The sequence below is a fragment of the Narcine bancroftii genome, chromosome 1 (assembly GCF_036971445.1).
Source record: "Narcine bancroftii isolate sNarBan1 chromosome 1, sNarBan1.hap1, whole genome shotgun sequence".
NCBI lineage: Eukaryota > Metazoa > Chordata > Chondrichthyes > Torpediniformes > Narcinidae > Narcine > Narcine bancroftii.
The window spans coordinates 353,400,704-353,422,137 of record NC_091469.1 but is presented as its reverse complement, the minus strand read 5'-3'; the positions used below and the strand labels follow the sequence as shown (position 1 = coordinate 353,422,137).

The 21,434-nt window shown below is 41.7% G+C and overlaps 1 protein-coding gene across 5 annotated transcripts in view; it reads right to left on the bottom strand.

Moving 5' to 3' along the window:
- The window catches only part of nek11 (NIMA-related kinase 11), a 395,005-nt gene that overhangs the window by 136,697 nt on the left and 236,874 nt on the right, over window positions 1-21,434 (bottom strand). For all 5 annotated transcript variants that reach the window (XM_069911155.1, XM_069911163.1, XM_069911148.1 and 2 more), the window contains exon 12: window positions 9,278-9,416. In XM_069911155.1, the coding sequence (XP_069767256.1) occupies window positions 9,278-9,416 (139 nt within the window). The remainder of the gene's footprint in view (window positions 1-9,277; window positions 9,417-21,434) is intronic.

Genomic DNA, 21,434 nt, shown 5'->3' with positions numbered 1-21,434 from the left:
TTGGGTCTGGTCCCTCCATACCTTCCGGCAAACCAATAATCTTTATATTGTTCCGTCTGGATTGGTTTTCCAAATAATCAATCTTTTTCACCAAATTTTTATTTTGAGTTTGTAAGTCTTCGACCATTTTGGTCACATCAAAAACTTGATCCCGTATTTCGTCTATATCTTCTTCACATGAATTAAATTTATCTCTCACTTCAAGCTTAAAAGCTCCAAACTCAGCCATCTGTTGAGAATGTATTTTCACCATTAACAATGGCGTGAAGCAAGGCTGTGTTCTCGCACCAACCCTCTTTTCAATCTTCTTCAGCATGATGCTGAACCAAGCCATGAAAGACCTCAACAATGAAGACGCTGTTTACATCCGGTACCGCACGGATGGCAGTCTCTTCAATCTGAGGCGCCTGCAAGCTCACACCAAGACACAAGAGAAACTTGTCCGTGAACTACTCTTTGCAGACGATGCCGCTTTATTTGCCCATTCAGAGCCAGCTCTTCAGCGCTTGACGTCCTGTTTTGCGAAAACTGCCAAAATGTTTGGCCTGGAAGTCAGCCTGAAGAAAACGGAGGTCCTCCATCAGCCAGCTCCCCACCATGACTACCAGCCCCCCCCCACATCTCCATCGGGCACACAAAACTCAAAACGGTCAACCAGTTTACCTATCTCGGCTGCACCATTTCATCAGATGCAAGGATCAACAACGAGATAGACAACAGACTCACCAAGGCAAATAGCGCCTTAGGAAGACTACACAAAAGAGTCTGGAAAAACAACCAACTGAAAAATCTCACAAAGATAAGCGTATACAGAGTCGTTGTCATACCCACACTCCTGTTCGGCTCCGAATCATGGGTCCTCTACCGGCATCACCTACGGCTCCTAGAACGCTTCCACCAGCGTTGTCTCCGCTCCATCCTCAACATTCATTGGAGCGCCTTCATCCCTAACATCGAAGTACTCGAGATGGCAGAGGCCGACAGCATCAAGTCCACGCTGCTGAAGATCCAGCTGCGCTGGTTGGGACACGTCTCCAGAATGGAGGACCATCGCCTTCCCAAGATCGTGTTATATGGCGAGCTCTCCACTGGCCACCGTGACAGAGGTGCACCAAAGAAGAGGTACAAAGACTGCCTAAAGAAATCTCTTGGTGCCTGCCACATTGACCACCACCAGTGGGCTGATATCGCCTCAAACCGTGCATCTTGGCGCCTCACAGTTCGGCGGGCAGCATCCTCCTTTGAAGAAGACCGCAGAGCCCACCTCACCGACAAAAGACAAAGGAGGAAAAACCCAACACCCAATCCCAACCAACCAATTTTCCCCTGCAACCGCTGCAACCGTGTCTGCCTGTCCCACATCGGACTTGTCAGCCACAAACGAGCCTGCAGCTGACGTGGACATTTACCCCCCTTCATAAATCTTCGACTGCGAAGCCAAGCCAAAGAAAGAAAGACACCTAGTATCAAGTTCAGTCATAATCTTGAATAATCCCTGCATTGTATAAGCTCATTTAGATTCAAGATTCACAAAAATCTTTTCAATTGGAATAGATTTTGGCTCAACAGATTCCTGCTTCTTCTCCAAAGGATTTTCTATTCCTTCCTTTATTCTGGTTGCCTTCCTTGTAGTATGACTGCGTGTGGAAACCCCAGCCACAGCCTCTCCAGCAATGACTGGAGGACGCTGGCCGGGGTTTTCCCCAGTCCATAATGTATTAAATTCTCCCAGTACATCAAGTTGTATAGGTTCTTGTATCTCAAGAGATGTAGTTTGCAGCGCCACCTCTACAGATGACAAATGCCTTTGAGTAACTCTTTGTTCTAAAGGCTGTTTGGCGCCCTCTTTAGGGGGGCTCTACCGATGTAACATAGAGCTCTACATCCAAACACTGTACCTCTCTCCTGGGATCCATTTCATGCTGAGTCCCGGTGTCTTTCCTGTAGGTAGGCTCCAAAACTTGAACTTTTGGAAAATGTAATTTTTTGATGATCTGTTGTCATTTTTTTTTGCTCTTTTCCATCAATTGTACCCATAAGTTAAATTAACAGCACTGAAATTATCGAAACTTTTTAAGAATTTTAACGGGCATTTCCAGACAAAACAATAAGATAGAGTCAGGAGAGGACTGGAAGGCATGTCTGATCCTTACACATCTTGCCACACCCCCAGAAAATCACTTTTTTGAAGGGAAATGGAGGATGTTTTGGCTGTCTGTGTAATATATAGATATACAGAGTCAAAAACATCCTAAGATACTACATATCCTTAAGGGAAAAAAAAATACAGAAAAAGGAACAAATGACAAGGAAATAGGCAGATGAAAACAGTGCTGAAACCTCAGAATTATCAAGTGGTCTTACTGGGGCCTGTGCAGGTAACTGCAAACTCTCAGTAGTGCCTGTTCAAGTTAAGGCCAAGAACGGGAATGTAATGGTATGTACACGTGCATTTCTTGACCCAGGAAACACTGCATCATTTTGCACAGTGAAACTTATGAAAAAGCTTAATCTTGAAGGAAGAAAGACAGGGATTCTATCAAAAACCATGAGACAAGAAAAGGCCATTGAAATTAATATCATTTCAGGGTTAGAGATTGCTGGAACACACAGTGACGATTTTTGTGATCTTTCAGGCATATACACACAGAAGACTATGCCTGTGAATTAAGGAAACATCCCCATCAAAGTGATGTGGATCAGAGGTCCTATCAGAGGAAGGTTTATACCAGAAAATAGCTCTGCGGTAGAGATGGCTCTAGAACCAAAAGAAGTACTACAGAGTGTGAGAGATAGACCCTACACTATCAAAACTATGCTTGGATGGACAATCAATAGACCATTAGAAAGAAAGAATGATAATGCTCAGAAGCAGTCAACAACAAGTGTCAATATATCTGTTGTGAAACTCAACGAACCATTGAAACAAATGTGCAAGACAGACTTTCCTGAATGTCAAAAACCTTAAAAGAATACAGTTCTTTGAAAATATTGCTGACGAAAATAAAGAAGAAATTGCTTTCATCAAAAATTGGTGAAAATGAAATAATAGAAGATGCTGCAAATAATTCTGGTGATTATTCCTCCAAAGCTAAATTCGAAGCAAGAATGAAACATTTATCTGAAAATAGCTTTTGTAGCCCAGATGCACCAGCAAGCAAGATCAATGAAGAAATCTTGGCAGAATGTAAAACAAGGAAACACAGAAAATTGCACTGATGGTATAAAGGAGCATTTAATTGACAATATAGTGCAACTGCCTTCAGAGTACAAAATGTTGAAAAAAGACTTAAATATTGGATATTCCAGAAAACAGTAACTAAAAGGGTTTTAACTTTGTACCTGGAAAGAAAATTGATTTTCAGAAAAATGAGAATGAATCTGATGATTCTTCAGTTTTGAAAGTAACCAAAAGAGAATATCAGAGAGCAATTGTCAAGAATGGAGAATTAATTATAAATAGAATTTGTAAAACCAAGTGGAAGAAAAGAATAACTGCTACAGAAATGAATGCAGTTATTGAAGAAAGGGATTTAGCCTATCAAGATGCATACAGTTGAAAGAGGAGATTTATTTTTTGAAAGAGAATAAATCATTGTTTAAAGGCATAAGACACCTGACTATGGAAAAGAATCAAGAATGTACCTTGAGACCCAATTAATGCAAAAAGAAAGGAATATGACATTTCAACAATGTAAGAAATAAAGTGAAAAAATTCAAACATCACGAGTATACTACAGAAGGGCTGAAAGCAGAGGTGCCAATGCATCAAATAACCTTTTTACTCCAAATCAAATTACTAATTTCTCAGCAGATAATGTGAAAATTACTTTCCTATTGAAAGAATTAAATGCAGAGAGAGAAACTAATAAAAGATTTCAAGATAAATTGTCAGAAAATTAGACTGAATTGGAAGCTGCAAAATTGGATCCAAAATTACAGGAAAAGGCAATAGAAGCCAGACTGGGTGTTGACGAGCTTGAGGAACCAATGTTGTTTGAGTTCTATCATTTCTATAACCAAATGTGGAAAAGAAAGGAAAAAAAAAGGTCCATCTTGTGCCCCCAATAAGTGAATACCTTGGAAATTAAGAATCATTTTCAAGCACTGGATAGGGCTGGGGAAACTTGCAAGCAGATGAAGACTATAAATGGCTATAAGAGCAGACCAATTACCAAAATCTGTCTTTTACAAGAACCAAAAAACTTTAATGATTGACTTTCATTATTTTTCAATATTTACCTGATGTATTACTAGGTTTGATCTTTTTTTGTAATGGTAAATATTATTTTTAGATATAATGTTGTAAGGGTTAAAATGACTTGCGATCATATTTTGCAAGAAGCCAATGAATATTGTTTACAAATTCCATGAGTGTCTCCTAATAACAGCTAATTCCAAGGTTAGCTAGCTTTGCATGTTTAAAATAATCATTCAGTTAGAGTTTGCTTTTGTACTGTTTAGAACCAGGAGAGCATTGAAATTCTTTTGACTGAATATTGTGACTATCTTCCTTTATAATCGTTTTGGCAGTATGGAGATGCTGTTGTTTTGACTCATTAAATGAAAAGTCCATTCTTTTGTATGTATTAATATATAAACATTTTATTGTCCAATTTGTTGACTGTTTTAAGTATAAATTCAATTGTTTGAACATATTTCTTATCATATAAAGTTCTAATAATGAAAAACTCTACGCTACTTTAGAATGGATGATAGTCGCAATAGAAACCCTGACAATCTTCTACATATGTGCTGACCAGCTACATCACAGACTTGGTAAAGGGCCAACAATACCTCTAAGTGGAAAGCTCTGAAGAAGGTAGTGGACACAGCCAGTACTTCACAGGCAAAACTCTTCCCATCATCGAGAAAATTTACATGGAACACTGCTGTCAGAAAGTAGCAGCCATCATCAAGGATCCACACCACCCAGGACATGATCTGTTCTCACTGGTGCCATCGGGAAAAAGGTAAAGGTACCAGAAGACTTGTACCACCAGGTTCAGGAACAGTTGCTACCCCTCACCATTAGACTCCATCTGGAATTCATTTAAAGACTCTTGTTTTGCACATTATTTATTACTGAATTTTTTTTCATTTATTACACAATTTGTTTACATTTCTCTCTTTTGTTTAGTTACTGATAAAGTAGAAATTCTGCCTGGCCCGCAGGAAAATGTACGTACTCTGAAAATAAATTTGAACTTTGAACTCACTCCATTTTTCTGAGTAAAATGATGCTGCAGCATTTTTATTTGTGTATGATCAAGGACCTAATAGATTGTTACAAGCTGAAACCAATTTCGAGCATCTGGGTGGCTCTAGCCAATACAAACAAAAAACAGAATCAAATGGCAGAGGCATTAGTAGCAATAATGACCATGGAGCAGACAGGTTGGAATTGATAAAAAATGGAACCCTCACCCTGGAACTGAGGCCAGCAACTCAGCTCAAAATTGTTCCAGATAACTCAAAACCTCACATAGCCAGTCACAGTCAATCAGCACTGAGAAAGAGCAACATAAAATGGCAGGAAGTTTCATAAAGCAAAACAACAATGATAACTAAAAACCAAGCAGGTCAGAACAGATCAGGACCAACTGCTTGGAACTAGAACTGACTGGATGCAACTGGATCTGAGCAGCTGCAACGAGAACCATTCAAAACCAGACAAGGCCATGGAGGATGCTCTAACCAGTAAATTTTTTTTTTAAACTTTAAATGTAATTTTAAATTTAAATACACAGCACGGTAACAGGCCATTTCGGCCCACAAGTCAATGCCATCCAATTTACACTCAATTAACCTATACCCCCATTACATTTCAAATAGTGGGCAGAACTGTCCAAGTGCTACATAAAATGGGCTGAAATTTTATTGACAGTGGTACGGCAATCATTACCAAGGTCTGAACAGGTCGGAACCAGTTCTGACTGGGAGTAAATGATCATAACTGGACCAGACTATTCAGAACCAGGCTGGAACAGGTTGGGATGACTTTAACTTAAACCAGCTCTAACAGCCATTGACCAACAACAGCATTGAATAGGCAGAGATTTTAATAACTGTGGTACAACAATGACCACGGAGAAGTCAGGTCAGAACCAGACCAGATCTTCATTACGGAGGGAAATATAACTTTAGTTAGAATGGTTAAACATACCCAGACTAGAATAAATACTTTCATGAATTCTATCAATGACATCTCAATCAAATCCCCTTGTGAACCAGACACTGTAGGGTTTGCGCAGAATGTAAACCACAGACAAAGCACACGTCATGAAGGCCCCTTTGAATGATTGAGAGTCGATTTCAAGGGACCCCTGCCCTTGACCAATAGGAACTTCTATTTTCTTAACATCATAGATGAGTTCTCCAGGTTCCCGTTTGCCATCCCCTGACCTGATCTGACCTCTGCCACAGTTATCAGGGCACTCTGCAGCATATTCACCCTCTTTGAGTATCAGAACGATATCCATAGTGATCAGGGGTCCTTGTTCATGAGCTGCAGCAGTACCTGTTGGCTAGAAGCATAGCCACTAGAAGGACCACAAGCTATAACCCGAGGGGATATGGCCAGGTGGAGCAAGAAAACGCCACCATTTGGAAGGCAGTTCTCCTGGCCCTTAAGTCAAAAGGCCTAGTGGTGTCTCACTGGCAGGAGGTCCTGCCAGAAGCACTCCATGCCATCTGTTCTCTCCTATGCACTGCTATAAATGTGACCCCAAATGAATGCATGTTTGCCTTCCCCAGGAGGTTGGCAACCAGAACCACTCTGCTGCCCTGGCTCTCATCTCTGGGACCCATTCTGCTAAGGAAACAGACAGTTGGTTGAAGAGGTGGAGCTCCTGCACATTAACCCGCTTACGTCCAGTACCCCGATGGCCACGAGGACTTGGTGCAGGCTAGTGATGCCCTCTGGGCACCCTCACCACATGCCTGGGACCCTTGCCCAGACGTGCCGACCACCACGACCACCCCCACAGACAACCAAATCCCACCCGCTATGGTGAAAGCCTCCCCCCCCCACCTCAAGACACCCAACTAGTAACAGAGCCGACCAGTACACATCGGTGGAGCTGTGCAGGTCACAGAGGCAGAGGAAGCCACCTGACCAGCTGAACCTTTAGGACTGGGTCTTGTTTTTTATAAAGAAGGGGTGAATGTATATAGTTTTCTGTGTATAAGTGGCTGGCCCGCCCACTGATGACTCGATTCCCCATAACCCGTCCCCCTGTGACCTGGCCATAAAGGTTGACCTCCCTACCCCCTTCCATTAATTTGAGCACATGGAGTTGGGCCAGCTGAAATCTAATGTGTATTAAAGTCTATGTTTCCTCATTCAATCTTTGGAGTCATTGATACTGACCATCACCCCTCAATTTCAGAACATAATCAGATCAGCATTTCATAAAAATTAATTGATGAATTCATTAAATGCCAGATGGTTCCTTGTCTTTATTGGGAGGAGTTACTTAATTCCAAATGACAATCAGTTTCTCCAGTAGTCTCCTCACCAATTTTGGCATTAATCATCCAGAGTTCACATGTTGGGGTCTCCATCTGTACCAAAACCTAGACCGATTATCGCTAGGGTGCACAAACATCCTGATTCTCATATTCTTTATAGACTTCCTCATTCTTGTTCATATCCCCACAAACTCTGTTTTCTCCCATTAAAAACCTTATTTCATCACCACGATGTCACCTCGATATTGGAGTATCCATTCTCAATCCTTATATTGTAGTGAAACACCCCACACACAGCACCTTCCATCTACTCCGGTCAGGAAAGTGATAACAGAAGTATCAGATCCAGAACCACCAGGCTTCTTCCCATGGGAAGCAACACTGCTGAATGACTGTTGAACTTCTCATACAAACCCTCCAAGACTCTACCATTTACTTAAATCAACAGTAGGGGGCGGACTCGAACTGTGGGTTATTTTTATATATATGTACTGCATATAAATCGCTTGTAAATATGTGTGCAAAGTCAATGTATGATTTGAGTATAAATTATTCGCGGACGAAGATTTATGGAGGGGGTAAAAGTCCACGTCAGCTGCAGGCTCGTTTGTGGCTGACAAGTCCGATGCGGGACAGGCAGACACGGTTGCAGCGGCTGCAGGGGAAAATTGGTTGGTTGGGGTTGGGTGTTGGGTTTTTCCTCCTTTGTAAATATGTGTGCAAAGTCAATGTATGATTTGAGTATAAATTATTCGCGGACGAAGATTTATGGAGGGGGTAAAAGTCCACGTCAGCTGCAGGCTCGTTTGTGGCTGACAAGTCCGATGCGGGACAGGCAGACACGGTTGCAGCGGCTGCAGGGGAAAATTGGTTGGTTGGGGTTGGGTGTTGGGTTTTTCCTCCTTTGCCTTTTGTCAGTGAGGTGGGCTCTGCGGTCTTCTTCAAAGGAGGTTGCTGCCCGCCAAACTGTGAGGCGCCAAGATGCACGGTTTGAGGCGATATCAGCCCACTGGCGGTGGTCAATGTGGCAGGCACCAAGAGATTTCTTTAGGCAGTCCTTGTACCTTTTCTTTGGTGCACCTCTGTCACGGTGGCCAGTGGAGAGCTCGCCATATAACACGATCTTGGGAAGGCGATGGTCCTCCATTCTGGAGACGTGACCCATCCAGCACAGCTGGATCTTCAGCAGCGTGGACTCGATGCTGTCGACCTCTGCCATCTCGAGTACTTCGACGTTAGGGATGAAAGCGCTCCAATGGATGTTGAGGATGGAGCAGAGACAACGCTGGTGGAAGCGTTCTAGGAGCCGTAGGTGATGCCGGTAGAGGACCCATGATTCGGAGCCGAACAGGAGTGTGGGTATGACAACGGCTCTGTATACGCTTATCTTTGTGAGGTTTTTCAGTTGGTTGTTTTTCCAGACTCTTTTGTGTAGTCTTCCAAATGCGCTATTTGCCTTGGCGAGTCTGTTGTCTATCTCATTGTCGATCCTTGCATCTGATGAAATGGTGCAGCCGAGATAGGTAAACTGGTTGACCGTTTTGAGTTTTGTGTGCCCGCTGGAGATGTGGGGGGGCTGGTAGTCATGGTGGGGAGCTGGCTGATGGAGGACTTCAGTTTTCTTCAGGCTGACTTCCAGGCCAAACATTTAAACTAGAATGATGGTTATTCTCAATCTTGGCATGTTTTTACACTGAGAATGGAAGAATGCTGTTTCATCCAGTTGTGCTTGTATAATTGTATAATAATAAAATTGAACTTGAATTATCAACATCCTTACAGAAGCAGCAGAAATATTTCTTACCATGATCTGGTGGCTCAGACATGCAGAGTCTATCTGAATTCTTCTTTACTCCAAGCTCTGGTTGATCTAATGATTGGAAATCATGACCAGTCACAGGCTGTGTCTTGTCCTCTTGTGGTGAACTGCAATTAGTAGATTCCTAATTTAAAGCAGACAAATAAGTCCATGTATATTTGAATTTTGGCATTGAGCTGAGAACAGAAATTCATATAAATTCCAAGAAATTATTTTGAATACTTCCTTATGTATTATTGGAAAACATTTGGTATGGAACCAATTTCCAGGACACACAGTATCTATTGTCATTATTCTTCTCAAAATCTCGCACATCAGCAGGTCACAATACTTCTGATCAATATGCATTGTCAACATTCCCCTCCTAAAAGTTGCAACTCAACTAATCACTCAAGATAGTTTCAAACTATTTTAATCAGTGATTTTCCTTTTCTCTCAGTGCATAGACGGGTATGAAAAGGAATCAAACACTATCTGTATAGATTTTCAGCAAGTACTTGACAAAGTCCCACATAGAGTGAGCAAAATCAAGGCCCAAGAAAGGTCAGTGGCAGAATGGATGAAAAAGTGGTAAAAGATGAAAAGAAGAGAGCAGACAATAGGACAGTAAACTTGAGTCAATGAGCATCACACTATCTGATCACATACATTAACAAGAGATACACTCATGCATTATAATCAAGCAAAACAAAAAATGCCATTTTGAATTCTAGCTCTTCATCTATCACCCTTGGATCTTGCCATGTCAAAGTTTCTATACATATGGAAGGAGTTGTTCAATATCCCTGTGCATGTCACATCTTATATATTCATATCTGTGCATAATATATTCACATAAACTACCTTGCATGGACTGCATCCCTTGTACAACCACAAACATGCATGAAAGAATAGTCAAGGAATTCACTAAAAATCCTGGATTACCAGTAAATTAAAAACAGAATTTGAATTATACATGAAGACCAAAACCTCTTATTGCTTTACTTGTGTTTCGATCAAGGAAATGGCAGTTAGCTGTCATAAAAACAGAAAATGCTACAAACACTCAGCAGACCAGGCCCCATCTGTTCAGAGAGAATCAGAGTTAATGGTCCTTCATGAGAATGGTCAACAACCTGAAACATTAACTCTTTCTCTCCCCACAGATGGTTCCTACTATTTTCAAAGTTCTCGGTTTTTATTTCAGATTTCCAGCATCTGCACTTTCTCAACTTCAATGTCATTTAGTGGTGTTTGTTGTTGCAGGCCAAGGCAGCTTGAAAAGACACCCCTGGGGGAAGAAAAAAAATGTTTTTCTATCTGAAGAGGTTACAGCACCATCATGTGGGAAAACTGAAAAGATTATCATTAACTTTACAATTCTTACTCAGGTCTATACTGCCCGAAGTGCATCATGAGTTACCTGCTGATGACAGAAAATCAACAAACAAACTAAAACGGAAAAAATGTTTGTAAAACTCAGCAGATCAGGCGACCTATGTGGAAAGAGGAAATGTTAATCATTTGTCTCTCCACAGACGCTGCCTGACCAAATACGTTTTCCAGCATTTTCTGTTTTGTTTCAAATTTCCAGTACCTTTGGATTTTATGATTTTTATTTGCTGAAAACAGGTCTGATAGCACCAAATAATGTAAGTAGACTAGCAGTCGTAGTCCTATCAAGCATTGAGTGGAAATGAATCTTGAACTCAGTCACTGAAAGTACTGGTGTGTCCATGCAGCAAACAAGTTGGTTACATTAAGCTACCTGCCCAATAATAAATAGGTCATCATGTTCTTATTCTATGCTGCAAACCCATGTCAATGTTTGTTCTCAACACAATCTTTGTCCCACCATAAATCCTCTCATGCTTTTGCCATATCCTTTCCCCCTTTCTTTCATCTACCTCTCCAGCTTTCAATTACTTAACTCAGTAAATATATTTAAGATTTTTACATAGTAGGGGAATTAAGGGATATAGGGAAAAGTCAGGTAGCTGGAGATGAGCCTGTCATCAGATCAGCCATGACCTCACTGAATGGCAGAGCAGGCTCGATGGGCTAGGTGGCCTACTCCTGCTCCCATTTCTTATGTTATAATGTTCTTAAATCAATCCAGGCTATTCACTTCATCTATTTCCTGTAATAATGAGTTTCACAACCTCATTATCATTTGGTTTGCTTCTTCAGCATTGCAACTGTGTGGAGCTCGTCGAAAGAATCAAAGACTTGTTGATCCAAACCAAGGTTTTTATTAGCAAAAGACAGGAGCTCTTCACAGGTGGCCGACCAGTTCGGAATGATCCGACCTGGCTAGGGGACACAACCCTTTAAGGCCCAGACAGTAGGCGTGGCTAAGCCTACTGATGGCTTACAGTCTTATGTTGAAAGATCATCTCTCCAAATTGGAGAGTCTAGAAATCTGTTATAGCCTTGCAAAATATATTTAAGATTTTTACATAGTAGGGGAGTTAAGGGATATAGGGATATCATGATGATGATCGCTGTAAGCACAGTCTAGATACTGTAACTATATACAGTATATACATTGGTGATAGATCTGTACTATCACAAACTGCTAACAATATTTTCACTAAATTTCCATGTTTGTGAATATCACATGATCACAAGCAGTTGTAGGAAGTGAACTCCATGGTCCTGACATCCTGCTCACCCCCACTCCTGATTTCTTGTATCCTTTAAATCTTAATGCCCAAAAAACCTAGCAACCACAGCGATTAGTGACCAAGAATCCATCACTCAACTTGATAAAGAATTCCAAAGATTTACAACCTGCTGAATAAAGCAATGTTTTATTTGTATCAGACTTGTCTGGTTGTTTACATTTGCAAGGCTATAACACATTTCTAGACTCTCCAATTTGGAGAGATGATCTTTCAACATAAGACCGTAAGACATTGGAGCAGAAATTCAGCCCATCAAGTCTGCCCCACCATTTAATCATAAACTGATCAATTTTTCACTCAGCCCTACTGCCTGGCTTTCTCCCCATAACCATTGACACTCTGGCTAAACAGGAACCTATCTATTTCTACCTTAAATACACCCAATGACCTGACCTCCACAACTGCCTGAGGCAACCAATTCCTCAGATTTACCACTCTCTGGGAAAAAAATTCCAATGTTCCAAGCAGACACCCTTCAATCCTGTTGTGTCCTCTTGTCCTAGACTCTCCCACCATGGGAAACAGGCCTTTCACATGTTTCAATAAGATCCCCCTCATTCTTGTAAAGAGCTGCCAAACTCACTTCATATGATAACCCTTTCTGTTCCAGAATTATCCTTATGAACCTCCTCTGAACCCTCTCCAACTTCAGCATATTCTTTCTTAAATGAGGAGCCCAAAACTGATCACAATACTCCAAGTGAGGTCTCCCCAGTGCCTTATAAAGCCTCACTATCATATCCCTGCTCTTATATTCTATTCCTCTTGAAATAAATGCCTTCTTCACCACCGACTCAACCTGCAAGTTTGCCGTCAGGCTTTCCCACGGAAGGATTCCCAGGAACCTTAGCATCTGGGTATCCCCAATTTTCTGCTCTTTTAGAAAATAGTCTGCCTGTTTATGTTTTCTACCAAAGTGCATGACCATACCCTTTCTGACATTTATTTCATTTGCGTCTACCTCATCAGTTCTTTTTAGAATCTTTCAATAATTTAACGTGATCACTTTTTTCCCCAAACCAGTAAATATGGGACCAAAAATATTTTTCATATAACACAAGGAAAAGCAGAAATAACTATCCAATACCAGATGCCTGCTGCATCATTCAATATTATGAATGATCTTTGAAGTCAGTACAACTTCCCTGAATTCATGCCTTTATTTCTTTAATTTCCAAAATTCTCAATGTCTGCATGTCTACACTTGATTGAGAATTCCAAAGGTTCATTACACCCTGGTGAAGAAGTATCTTCTCATCTCAGTGTTGAATGGTTGCATCCAACCAAGGGAAATATCATTCCTGCATGGGCCCTGACAAGCTCCTTGAGGATTTCATACATTACAATTCGATCACTTTTCATTCTTCAGAATTTAAGAGAGTTCAGACATGGGCTACTTATTTTCTCCTCCTTGAGCAAATCTGTCACTCCAAGAATCAATCATGCATTCCTTTCTTCAGATAGGGAGCCAAACAACATTCCTGTCACAGTCTCACTAGTGCTTAATAAATTTAAGGCAAGGCAAATCCACTCCAAATTATCTGGTAATAACCATATAACCATATAAAGCTCAGAACAGGCCAGTTTGGCCCTACTAGCCCATGCCAGAACAAATCCCCACCCTCCCAGTCCCACTGACCAGCACCTGGTCCATACCCCTCCAATTCTCTCCCCTCCATGTAATTATCCAGTCTTTCCTTAAATGTAAATAACGTATTTGCTTCAACCACCTCTGCCAGAAGCTTATTCCACATCCCAACTACCCTTTGCGTGAAGAAATTTCCCCTCATGTTCCCCTTATAATTTTCCCCCTGCAATCTCAAACCATGGCCTCTGGTTTGAATATCCCCACTCTTAATTGAAAAAGCCTATCCACGTTGACTCTCTCTGTCCCTTTTAAAATCTTGAACACCTCCATCAAATCCCCTCTCAATCTTCTACGCTCCAGAGAAAAAAGCCCCAGGCTGCTCAACCTTTCTCTGTAACTCAAACCCTGACATCCTGTCAACATTCTCGTGAACCTTCTCTGCACTCTCTCTATTTTGTTTATATTTTTCCTATAATTTGGTGACCAAAACTGCACACAGTATTCCAAACTTGGCCTCACCAATGCTTTGTACAATTTCATCATAACATCCCAACTCTTGAATTCAATACTCCGATGCCTTCTTCACCACTCTATATACCTGAGTATCAACTTTGAAAGTACTATTTACCATAACTCCCAAATCCCTTTGTTGCTCTGCACTCCTCAATTGTCTACCATTCAATGTATATGACCTATTTAGATTTGCCTTTCCAAAATGCAACACTTCACACTTATCCGTATTAAATTCCATCAGCCATTTCTCAGCCCACTCCTCTAGCTTTCCTATATCTCTTTTTAAGCTACGGTAATCTTCCTCACTGTCCACAATACCACCAATCTTTGTATCATCTGCAAACTTACTTATCCATTTTACCACCCCTTCTTCTAGATCGTTAATATATATAACAAACAATAGTGGACCCAGGACTGATCCCTGAGGAACTCCACTAGTCACCGGCCTCCAAATTGACAAACAAAAGACCAACATATATTTTATCAGCCCAATTTTTTGCGTACCCAGTGTTCATTTTTATTGTACATGCTCCCAATTACATCCAATTGACAAATAACCCCGGTATATTTTGAACAGTGAAGGAAACCGGAGGACTCAGAGGAAACCTATGCAGACATGTGGATAACATACTGTTACAGGCCCAGAGGACCCCAAAACCCAGCAGCAATAGAAATTCACCAAGACAAATGGTTAAACAAAAGTTGCTTTTAATTATCTTTAAACATGAAACTAGGATCAAACTTTAACTTATTACCATTAACTTAACACCCTTCTAATTCTAAGAACATGTGTAAGTAATGTGTGTATAAGTTCAGAAAAGTTCTTTAATTGGCAGTCCAATCTCACTTCTCACTCCTCTAAGTTCACCGGTATCAGGCAATTCTTATACTATGCACAGAATTAAACATTTATGAATTTCATCAGGCTTTGGTGCTTGAAAGGTAAATGGTTACTGCTCAGGAAGGTTCTTGTTGGTTTTCAGAGAGTGTGTGGCGGTGCACTCTCTCGTGGCTAACCAGCCCCACTTGTACCACCACATGGCAGGGCAGCCATGAGAAGAGGGCATAGTCAGGGGTTCTCCCTGCCTCGTGCTTGCACCTCAGCGCGTGCCTTGGGCAGCTGTTATGACATTACCGCGCATGCGGTGGCAGAGCTCACGCTGCCCTTAAAGGGGTGCACGCGGGATTTGAATTAAATAGTTATTGCAGATATCAAATGTGGTGCTGTGTGTTTCTTCAGTGTAGTTTGCACTGCATTGGTGACCCCGAGGAGCCCAGACAACTTTCTGGCCTTGCAACATGGATCCAGCCGAGATCAATGCCGTTGCCATCAAACTGCTCCCCTTCTGTACCCATCGCCCATGTATGTGGTTTGGGCAGGCGGAGGCAGTTTCACCTCAGGAACATTTCCACAGACGTCACGATATTTTACCACATCATGAGTGTGCTGGACGAGGAGACGGCAGCCAGGGTGGACGATCTCATCCACAATCGAGGGTAAATCTCCTGCCCTCAAGAACCTTCTCCTGGGCACGTTCAGTCTCTCCCCTCACAGTGTGCCTCCAGACTCCTGAATCTGGACGGGTTAGAAAATCGAACGCCATCGGCCCTAATGGATGAGATCCTGGCTCTGGCAGAAGATCGCAAGCCCTGCTTCTTATTCCACCAGATCTTCCTGGAGCAGATGCCCAAGGATATTCAGCTCCTACTAGCCGATGAGGATTTTACAGATCCACGGCGAGTCGCAGCCTGGGAGGACACCCTCTGGCGCACCAAGAGGGAGAACGAGGCCGCCCTCAGCTAAGTCACTTGCCCAGGGACCAGCCGGCCGTAGGCACACCCCCCCCCCCCACCAACACCAAGCACAAGACGGAGGAGCACCATCTCACCTGGTCCTTTTACCATCAACGCTGGGGGGGCACAGACTCGTAAGTGCAAGCAACCATGTAACTTCCAGGGAAACGACCCGGCCAGCCGCCATTGATGGCTGCGTTGACTGGCCACGTGAACAGCCTCCTGCATGTAACCGTTAAGTCTACCGGCCGGCGTTTCCTGGTTGACACCGGAGCAGAGCTGAGCATCCCGCCCCCAAACGCCCTCGAGAAACACACCCGATCTCATGGTCCCACCCTGCGGGCGGCCAACGGGTCTGCCATCAAAACCTTTGGCACCCGCAGGGCGCAGATCCAGATCGGGAAGGATAAATTCCGCTGGACATTTGTGCTGGCCTCAGTGGGGTCAACGCCCACACATTCCACTCGGTTAGCCTGGATGCCACGGACGACTGCAAACCCGAAATCGCTGCCATTTCCCCTCCTAGGGAGGAGTATTCCAGGATACTTGATGAGTTCCCCTCCGTCCTGCAGCCCCAATTCAGTGCCGCCTTGCCCCAGCACGGGGTATACCACCACATCTCCACGCAAGGCCCCCCGCTGCATGCCAAGGCCCAGCAACCTCCGCCCGAGAAGCTGCTGCTAGCCAAGGAGGAGTTTTCTCACCTGCAGGAGTTGGGTATCATCCACCACTCAGACAGCCTCTGGTCATCCCCTCTTTACATGGTCCCAAGTCCTCCAGGGGCTGGAGACCATGTGGAGATTACCGATGTCTGAATGACACGACCACGCCAGACAGACATGACCACACCGGAAGTGTTTGTATGTGACCTACACCAAAAAACCTGTCACAATTTATCTTCTTTAATGCATATCTATATACAATCTAAAATATAATCTGTCACAATACAAACTCCTTACACACAGCGCTGAATTCGAACCTCGACACTGCTGCTGTATCAACATTATGCTAAACACTACACTAACCATGTCACCCTGATGTATTGAGTTTTATGTCCTCAGATTAGCTCAAAATATTTCAGAATCAAAATATATTGTCATGAACAAGTCACAAAATTCATGGTTCTGCAGCAGTTTCACAGTGCAAACATTTATGTAAATCACCTTACAAATATAAATAAAAATAGTGCTTGAAAAGTCAAAGGAAGGCAGTGTCTTAGGTTCATTGATCATTCAGGAATCTGATGGCAGCAGGGAAAAAGCTGTCCTTGTACTGCTGAGTGCTCGTCTTCAGGCTCCTGTACCTTTTTCCCGATGGTAGCTTAACAAGCTGATCTATCTCCCTCCTAAACACTTCCTCATTGCCATTTGTGATTCTGCTGAGAACCATGGTGTCATTGGCAAATCTGCAGATAGGCATTGGAATTGTGCCTGGCCACACAGTTCTGGGTGTAAAGTGAGTAGAGCAGTGAGCTAAGCACTCATCCTTGAAGTGCACCTGTGTTGAGAGTCAGTCAGGAGGTGATGCCGTTTCCAATTTGTACTGACTGTGATCATCCAATGAGGAAGTCAAGGATCCAGTTGCAGAGGCTCAGGGCTTGGAGCTTGTTGACCAGCACTGAGGGAATAATGGTTGAAGCCTGAGCTGCAGTCGATGAAGAGAAGCCGTATGTACGAGATGCTGTTTTTTTTTTAATGATGATCCAGAGCTGAGCATTTTACAGCTAATTAAACTGAAGTGTACTGCAGGAAATGATGGAGCCAATTTGTGCACAGCAAGCACCCTTTCACACGAATGTGATCATCTGAGAATCTACTTTAATGATGCTGTTTGAAATCTATGAAACAGAGCATCAGTTCTATCCATTGAAATTGCTTCCTGAGGACCAGTCAGAGTCTTTGTTTTGTCTAAAAGCTAGAATCACAGAGAGAAGTACAAATTCAGTGTGTCAGGCAGCCCTGTTCTAAAAGAAGAATTTAAATTGGCAAATGTCCTGACCTAAAAGAATTTCATCCATACCGCTTGTTGTCGGGGGCTTGCTGTCACATCTCCAATTAAATCGAGCACTAGCAGGGAAGATGCTCTCATGGCAACAAATACATGTTCATTTGCCAAGATTTGTAATTAATGGGAGCCTTGAGCCCTGAGCCAGCAAAGAAAGATTAAAAGATCTGTTGTGGGTCAAAAGGTAACTCCCTCACCTCTCGAGTCAGACCTTTATGAGCTCAAGTTCCATTAGAGAACTTCAGCAAAGCTATTCAAACTGTTGTTCGAGGGAAGCGTGATTACTGTCAAAGGTCCTACTGTTTGGATGTTAAAACAAGTGCGTGTTTGCTTTTTCCAGAGGGTATAAATAGGTGTGAGATTATTTTGAAACTCAAGAAAAGATTATTTTCCGATTAAGGGCTTGTCATACACCTATTGTATTACGTATATTTTTTTGCAATTACTCTTCAAATATTAATTGTGCAGATTGGAATGTGAGTAAAATACAAACATTCTATAGCAACATTCATTCCTTTATAAATGCATTATCATAAACCAAACCTTCTCAATAGGAGCTGAAATTATAAAATATTTTTACTTTTTTATTATAAATGGTCAGTAGGAGAGAAGTATGGAAGAAACCAACCACACTTGACTTCTTCACTGGGAAGAGGGCCCTTAAACTTCGAGCAGAGTCCCAAAAAGCTGAGAATGGCTATGATAAACTAGTGATTTTATTTTATTAACTCTAAGAAACAGAGTTCTCTTCTAAGAAGAGAACACTTACTGTGAATAAATTAGCAGCAGACTACCCATCAAAGGTTTTTTATCAAAATTCATATTTATTGTCAAGAGTGCATACATGACATCACATACAAACCCAGAGATTCTTTTTTACCTGTGGGCCAGGCAGAATTTCTATTTATCAGAGGTGCAAAAACCTGTATTCAATAAAAGAGACGTAAATAAAAGAGAAAAATCTAAATAAAGAAAGAAATGTAAACAAAATGAGTATACAATACAGAAAAAATATTCAGTAATAAATAACCCATCTAATTTTGCTTCAGACTTAGTCAGTAAACACTTACAATTATCCTTTTCCTTCATGATAATTCCGCCAGCTGTAGTTCCATTTTTTTTGCAAATATTTTTGAGATGTTTGCTTTATAGAGCAGATAACTACACATTTTTCTCCCACATGAATGTCATAAACTTATTTATTAGCTCAGTTCCCCACTGAAGATGACCATCAGTTCAACGGTCATCTTGATGAGATTCCAGAGAAAGACCAGTGGGAGAGGAAGAAGAGAGAGACAGGCAGGGGTGTGAGACATGAGGTTGGGGGGGTTGGGGGGAAGAGGAGAGCTGTGTTGTTGCAGGCGATGTCATTGAGCTGAGATGTTGAACTGGCCTCTTTGGTGCTTGTAAAAGGCCCACAACATTTTTAGGAAAAATGATAGAGTTGTGGATTTTAAAAAAAATCTGCAGATGCCTGGTCTAGAGCAGTACGAGAAAGTCGACAGAAAGTAAAATGTAGTCAACATTTGGTCCTGACCCTTCTTCAAGAGAGCTATAGATAACGCTTTTTTGCCATTTTTGTACACAACTAACTAGTTAATTGACTACCCATCTTCTCTCAAAACTGAATTTATTTTCCATCATCAATTTAAGTATCATTTTTAATCATTCCATGAACAATCAAATCCAAAACATTAATGCATACCATGAACAGCAAGAACTCTATCTGGGCCTCAACTCTTGTGAAACCCAATTATACTAAGCCCTCCAGTTGCTAAATGGTTGAACAATCAGTTTTAGGAAAATGAGGTAAGCCTGAGAAGCTCAAATTATTTATTTACCCCCATTTAAGAGAGAGGTATTAGACAACATTTATTAAATGTTATTGTAATAATCATCAAATAGCAGCAAGGAACCAATTAAATTAAAAAAAAAACCTAATCCTATTTCCATGTTCAAGTAATATGGCCAATCTAAGCTGATTCCATTATTCAGCCCATGCTGATGTAAACCAATTGAAATTGCAGCCCTATTAGTCTTAATACCAACAACAACTGATGAGACTAACATTATTGACTTTGTTTGGAAATGTGATTTTTTGAATGAGTGGCATTAAATCTAATGGTGTTATTGAACTCATGAGAAATTCTTCATGAGAAAGATTGCAACAAAACTTAGCACAAGGATGTTTCAAAGCACAGCTCAGAAATGGATGAGACTGAATTAAATCTCAGACAGCAGGTTTTCCTGAGAGGATGAGCAGTGATGAAGCAAGTAATGAGTGCATTGCTTCTAGCAGGAAATCAAAGAGTACAGCCATTTTTAATTTGATCAGTGATGTAAACTGATGAGGCTTGTATTATGATTATATTAATAGAAGCATTTGTTTACTCAGCACCTTTAATATGGTAAAATTACTCTCCATTACAGATATGGGCAGAGAAATTCCAGATGGAGTTTAAGCTGGACAAATGTAGAGTGCACATTAGGAGGAAAATATATCAGGGAAAAATATACAGCTAATGTCAGCATTGATGCGCAGAAGGATCTGGAAGGGGGCATAAGAAGGCCCTAGGAAGTTGAATTAAGGAAAACACAAAGGTGTTCCACCTATACTTGAAGAACAGGGTGATTACGAGAATGAGTATAGGCCTCTTGGAGATGGTGGTGGGGCGGGGTACATGTTCCTGGAGACAGAGGAGGTAAGAGTGCTCCTTAATGAATACATTATTTCAGTGTTCACTTGAGAGAGGAACCTTGGTGAATGTGAGATCAGTGTAGAACAGATTAATGTGCTGGAGCGTTTTGAGGATAAGAAAGAAGTAGTGATGGATCTTTCTAAAATATTTGGATAGCTAACTCCCCAGAACCAGAAGCGATGTATCCCAGGTTACTACAGGAAGAGATTGCCAGGGCATTGGCAATAATCTTTGCCTCCGCCACAAGAGAGGTATCAGAGGATTGGAGAGTGGCAAATACAGGTCCATTATTTAAGAAAAGTAACAGAGAGAATCTTGGGAATTGTAGACCAGTGAGTCTTGCATCAGTGATTTTCAAACTATTAGAGAGGATTCTTTGGGACTGGATTTACAAGCATTTGGAGAAGCAGAGTGATGGCCAAGATGGCCTTGTGAGAGGCAGGTCATGCCTCACATGTCTAATTTGGTTTTTCAAGGAGGTAACAAAAAAATTGATGGAGGTAGGGAAGTGGATGTGGTGTATATGGATTTTAGTAAGGAGTTTGACAAGGTTCCTTTCGTTAGGCTCATTCAGAAAGTCATAAGGTATGAGATCCATGGAACCTTGGCTCCGTGGATTTGGAATTGGCTTGTCCCCAGAAGCAAAGGATGGTAGTAGATGGTATGCATTCTACCTAGAGGTCGGTGACTAGTGGTGCTCTGAAGGAATTTGTTGTGGGACCACCCTCTTTATGATTTTTATAAATGACTTGGACAAAGTGGAGTGATGAATCAGTACGTTTGCAGGTGACTCAATGGTTGGAGGTGTTATGGATAGTCGACAAGTTGTCTTAGATTACAATGGGACATAAACAAGATGTAGTTCTGCAGAGAAGTGG